Genomic DNA, 5,700 nt, shown 5'->3' on the forward strand with positions numbered 1-5,700 from the left:
ATTCAATGTAAATCGAAGTAAGTCCATTCGATTAACTAGTGCTTAATTCGAATCCACTCAATTCGAATTACTAGGGGCAAAAACCGTGTGTGTAATTCGAAGCTAATGGTTTTGATTTACTATGGATAGACTTCAAAATCAACTAAATCAAATCTAATGATCTATTCATAATCCTAGTAGAGTAGTAGTTCGAATTTGATTGATTCGATTTACATAAAAGTGTCTATGAGGGCATGCACGTAACGTTTTATGCTTTAGGGGATCCATGTAATTTTGTGATTCAAAGGGTTTATTAATGTGCTTTGCCTTATATTTAATATTATACATCTTGGTTGGTTGAGTACGGAAAACCAAAGATTTTTTATCATTCCAAAACGACGCCGTTTTTACCCAATTTTCATTGTATCTTGCATAATCCTAACATTCATCGTACTCTTCTTCTTCATCTTCTCCTTCCTCCTCTTCAACTCCAAGATCAATCTATGGTGTAATTGTCACTCGTGTCGCACCTTTCTCAACATGTCATGGACCACATCCTTCTTAAATCTCTATGACTGGTACATCCAGCTCCACGTCTTCGATAACAGCATCACCTCTAATCCCAACAACGTCTACCACATCTTCAAAACCAAATTCCACAACTACCCCAAGGGAACGCTTTTTTTCACTCTCCGGCAAGCAATATAGATTGTTGGACATTAGGACATTGTGAGAAGATTCTCCTTCGACATATTCAAATTTTCATTTGGAATGGATCCTGAGTGCTTCATTCCTTCATTCCTGGAGTCCAATCTGGCAAATAGCATCGCCCTCGCATCCAAGCTATCAATACAGCGAGTAATGTCGCCGTCATCGCTCATATGAAAACTGAAGTGATTACTGAACATTGGTTCGGAGAAGAAGCTGAAGGAAGCAAGGTTGCGAAAATCAAACCGGTCAATAAATTAATAGAGTGACTGGTTCAATGATTGAGAAGTTCAACTGGTATTCAACTGATTTAATTAAATATAAAATAAAATTATTAAAAATTTAATATACAAATTTCAAATATTCAAATTTAATAATTTTTAATGTTTTATACAAAGTGTAACATGAAAAATTGAAAACATATCACTGGTTGTCATTTTAAGCTAAAAAAGAATAACATAAATAAAAAATAAATAAATAAATAAATAAAAAGAAGCTATTCTAAGCTCTGGTAATTTTCTTCGGCTTCAAAGGCTCCATCTCCGTTCAGTGAAAAATTCTCTTTAAGTGGCTTCAGTACAGTTATATTCAAAATCAATTCAATTTTTCATGCTTAAAGATTATTAGCATTAATAATACTTAAAAATTAATTCCTTCTTAAAAATTTGTATTGTGAAGAATGAAAACTTTAATATAATCATAGAATTTCAAAGGAATCAAGTATATTATATATGTGGATTAGATTTTCTGCAGATACCAAACTGAAGTTCCATCTTTAGCAATGTCTATATTAACAAATAAAAATCATAAACAATTAAACAATGGCTACTATCGGATACCTTGTGCACTCTTCGAAATCTCCAACCCCTCTTTGGATCCACAACCTGTAGTTCTAGATCAGGCTTGCTACCAAAAAAATCATCAAATTCATCATCGAGTTCTTTGTTCTTTCCATCTTCATTAACCCTATCATTTAAGCCCTCTTCGTTGTCACTTTTAGTTAAGAATGTTGAGTACCACTGTGTTCCTGTCGGCATCATTCCAAATGCTGAAAAAAAAAAAGAATAAAAATCACAGTTAAACATAATCTTAAGCAGCAAGTCAGTTTTTTCAGAAATACCAAAATAATATAACCATCCTGTGTAATTCTACGACAACAGCAGAAGAGGGTCGTTCATGGAGGGAGAGAGAACACAGACTCGACGACGGCGGAAGAGACAAGGACAGAGACGACGACGCGACGAGGACAGGTTCGGGCTCAGCGATGAGTACTGAGACAGCGACAGCAGCTCCGAACCGATCTTCTGGCGACGCAATGAGAGGAGCAAACCTTCGAGAGGCGAGGAAGGCAACCACTGTTGTCACTGGCGGCGCCGATAGTGATGGGTGCGATGGTAGCTGCTTTGCTTTGGTAATTTTCTCTGAGGCTTTGATAGGGTTAGGGTTCTTCAAGGAGGGAGTTTTTTATTCTGAGAAAGAAAAAAAGAAGTAGGGATCCGTGTTCTACTTCAGCTTTTTTTTTGTGTTTTTCGAGAAAACGACGCCGTTTTGAGGGATGGGGGCAGCGAACTGGGACTTTAAAAAACCCAGTTGGTTCATTCGGTTCATCAGTTAACTGCCGGTTTGATCAATTTTTTAACTTATTTTTTGCAAGACGGTTTCCAAGGTCAATCGAACTGGCTAGAGAACTGATTCCCGGTTAACCCGGTCAAACCAGCCGGTCCGATCTGATTTTTAGAACCATGGAAGGAAGCGATCGGAGGGGTGGATAATGTGGCGATGGAGATTATAGGGCAGAGGAGGAGGGAGATGGCGATGACGACGACGACGGCATGTCTTAACAAACCAGACTTGCGGAATAGATTCATAAGATCCATCGAAGACGACAAGTACTTGAGAGACATAGTCATTAGTTTACTGAGTTTGAATTGGTTGAGAACAAGTTGATGATTTTTCTTCTTGTAAACATTGAAGTTGCAGAGTGTGTATTGTGTAGTTTGAAGTTGCAGTGTTAGACTGTTAGGGTTGTGCGAGATACGATAGAAATTGGAGGAGAACGGCATCGTTTTCGAACAGAAGGGTCAGGGACCATTTTGTCCGCCGTTAGAGTTGCCAGGGACCATTTTGTTCTCCGCTAGAATTGACAGTTTCAAAGGACCTAAGTGACTGATGGGGTTAGAGACCAATCGAGTAATTAATTTTAATTGGAAACTAAAATTTCTTGTTCGAAATTCTTTAGAGACCAAAATGAGTAAATACTCTTGATAATTTGATCAACTTTAGAGCAAAGAAGTTGGTGAAAATCTCATTTTTGATATAAATGAACTAAATTGGTTATTATTTATGAATGATAACACTATTTAAATTTGTGGGTATCTATTATGTTTCTATTCGACTGAAGCATATAATTATTCAATCTGACATAGGATGAATTTTTTATTAAAAAAATGTTAAATATCATTAGATTATTTTATTGAATTTAGTATCGTATATTAGCGGGTGATTAAATTGATAAATTAGTCAGATCAAATTACTACCGGTAAATTTTTATTTTTGACGATAAATTCATTAGTGATTAAAGAAAACAAAAAAAAAAAAAAATACAAAAGATAGAATGAAATTTATTTAAATCTAATTAGTGAAATGTTATTTTAATAACACACAATACATTATCATCAAATTTATCTATGGATAAACTTGTCCTAAATTCAAAATATACACCCTTCCCCTAATACCTCTACAATTCATAAACTCATATCTACATCATACCCTTCCCAAAATCAATTACATCCTACCATTTCGAACACCCAGGAGATCCATCTAAATCAATTCCCCGTCCTAATACTTCTTGAATACTTTACCTTTGAGTCAAGACTAATTAATTTTACAATTTTTCATTAAAAATATTGATTCCTTGACATTGCCAAAAATGTTAATTCCTTGACATTGTCATACAATTATATTGAAAAAAACCAATTCGTTCTACTTCATGGTGATTGAAACAAACAACTGAAACTTTGTTGACATAATAATGATTGGTTTTACATATGACGTGGAACTTGCTCTTCCATACTAGAGCTTTAATATGGTAGGCAGCTTAATATGGTTGAGAATGATTGATAATAAGACAGCCAACCTAAGAATGGAACACCAAAGGGGAAAGGACCATATTAGTGTTCATTCACACCGGCAGTATGTACATTAAATCAACTCAAAGGATCAATAAAGGGGGAATCAAAACTAGCAACCCTCATAGTCATTAGCAAAAGCTGTCACAATGTGTAGTGAACAAATTAAAGCGCGTTCAAAACATAGTTCGCCTGCCAGAGTGCCAGAGGAATTAATACCTTGCATAGTTGCATGCTATCTAACAAATTAACAATACAGATTACAGAATACTTTAGCCAACATTCAAACTGCTATCAAAACCACCCAACTCATTCCCAAACACGCCCTTCCCTTCTGCATTCTTCATTCCAATGGAGAACAAGTCAAAAGTTAGGTGAAATTATACTCTCTCTGGGACTTAAACAATCGGTTTATGTAATACTTCTTAATATGTAATAAATAAGGAATAGTTGATGTGATATTAACCATCTTATCTACACACAAAAAATCAATCACTTATATAAAATATATATTAAAAGACAAAATACGTAATAAAAATAAGTTAAATAACATATATATGAATTGGAGATTGATTTTTGGTATGTATATAATATTGTATATAATAACGTTGTAGATAATAGAAGTCCATGTAATTTATTTATAAGTATGTAAAGAGTTAGAGTAAATATCAACATTACTCTTTTATTTTGGACTAATATGTCCTTTTATCTTATTTTATTTGATTTAAATGACAATGTCTAATTTAGTATAATTTAACAGATAAAATGAAATGAATTTTTAATGAAAAAATAAAGATAAAGAATCATTAAAATTAATTAATTATTTTAATGGTGGATTAGTTTTTTTTTTAATTTTTATTTCACATTTTTTTTCCGTGTCACACATTTCATTTTTGGCGAGATTCAGATTGTTTCTTAGGAATATGAAAAATAGGCCCAACCCGTTTTTTATGGCCCATATTTCTCATTAATGTTTTTGTTGGTTCCCAATTCCAATCCATTGCCCATTTCCTGAATCCATAACAAAAACAAAAAGAGAAAACCCTAAAACCTAAACCCTTTTCCAGTTGCTGTTCTCTGTAGCAGTGCAGCCACAATGAGATTGGAGAAGTGTTGGTTTTGTTCCTCAACCGTATATCCTGGTCATGGAATCCAGTTCGTTCGTAATGATGCCAAGGTACAAGTCAAAGTTTCAATTCTATGAATTTCTTATACAATCAATTCACTAGAGAAACCATAAGTTAACTCCTCGTTTTGTTGCGCAGATTTTTCGATTTTGTAGGTCTAAATGCCATAAGAACTTTAAAATGAAGAGGAACCCTCGTAAGGTCAAATGGACCAAGGCATATCGAAGAGTGCATGGAAAGGATATGACTCAGGTCAATTATTACTATTTATTATCAAATTTTATCTTTGATTTTTTTTTTTTATATATCTTGTTTTATTTATCGTTGTATGCTTAGGGTTTCAGAGTTATTGTGCTATTGTTTCAGGATTCAACGTTTGAATTCGAGAGGAAGCGGAACAAACCTGAGAGATATGACAGGAACCTTGCTGAGAATGTGCTTAAGGCCATTCCTAAGATTGATAAAATCAGGGTCACCAGAGAGGAGAGACACCATAAGAATAGGTCCTTTCTTGAATCTTCTATTATTATGTATATAGTGTGGATTTGTGGAACCTTGGTTTCTATGGAAAATGTCTTTAATTTTTTTAACTCTAGTCAATAAAGAATAAACTGAATCAAATGAAACTTTATTGAAGAGCTTCGTAAATGTCTTTAATGTGGTTGTTTGTTGATGTTTTGCGGCGACTTTTGCAGGATGAAGGGAAACAAGGTGAAGGTGCAGAGGGAGGCTACGAAGGAGTTGGAGCAGGGTATCAG

The 5,700-nt window shown here is 34.3% G+C and overlaps 1 protein-coding gene across 1 annotated transcript in view; it reads left to right on the plus strand.

The window, feature by feature from the left end:
- The window catches only part of LOC107612983 (probable ribosome biogenesis protein RLP24), a gene marked incomplete in the record, with an annotated part of 1,285 nt that continues 412 nt past the window's right edge, over positions 4,828-5,700 (plus strand). Inside the window, 4 exon segments of the mRNA XM_016314795.2 lie at positions 4,828-4,992; positions 5,081-5,194; positions 5,309-5,445; positions 5,638-5,700. Coding sequence (XP_016170281.1) covers positions 4,912-4,992; positions 5,081-5,194; positions 5,309-5,445; positions 5,638-5,700 — 395 coding nt within the window.

The sequence above is a fragment of the Arachis ipaensis genome, chromosome B08, assembly GCF_000816755.2.
Source record: "Arachis ipaensis cultivar K30076 chromosome B08, Araip1.1, whole genome shotgun sequence".
Classification (NCBI taxonomy): domain Eukaryota; kingdom Viridiplantae; phylum Streptophyta; class Magnoliopsida; order Fabales; family Fabaceae; genus Arachis; species Arachis ipaensis.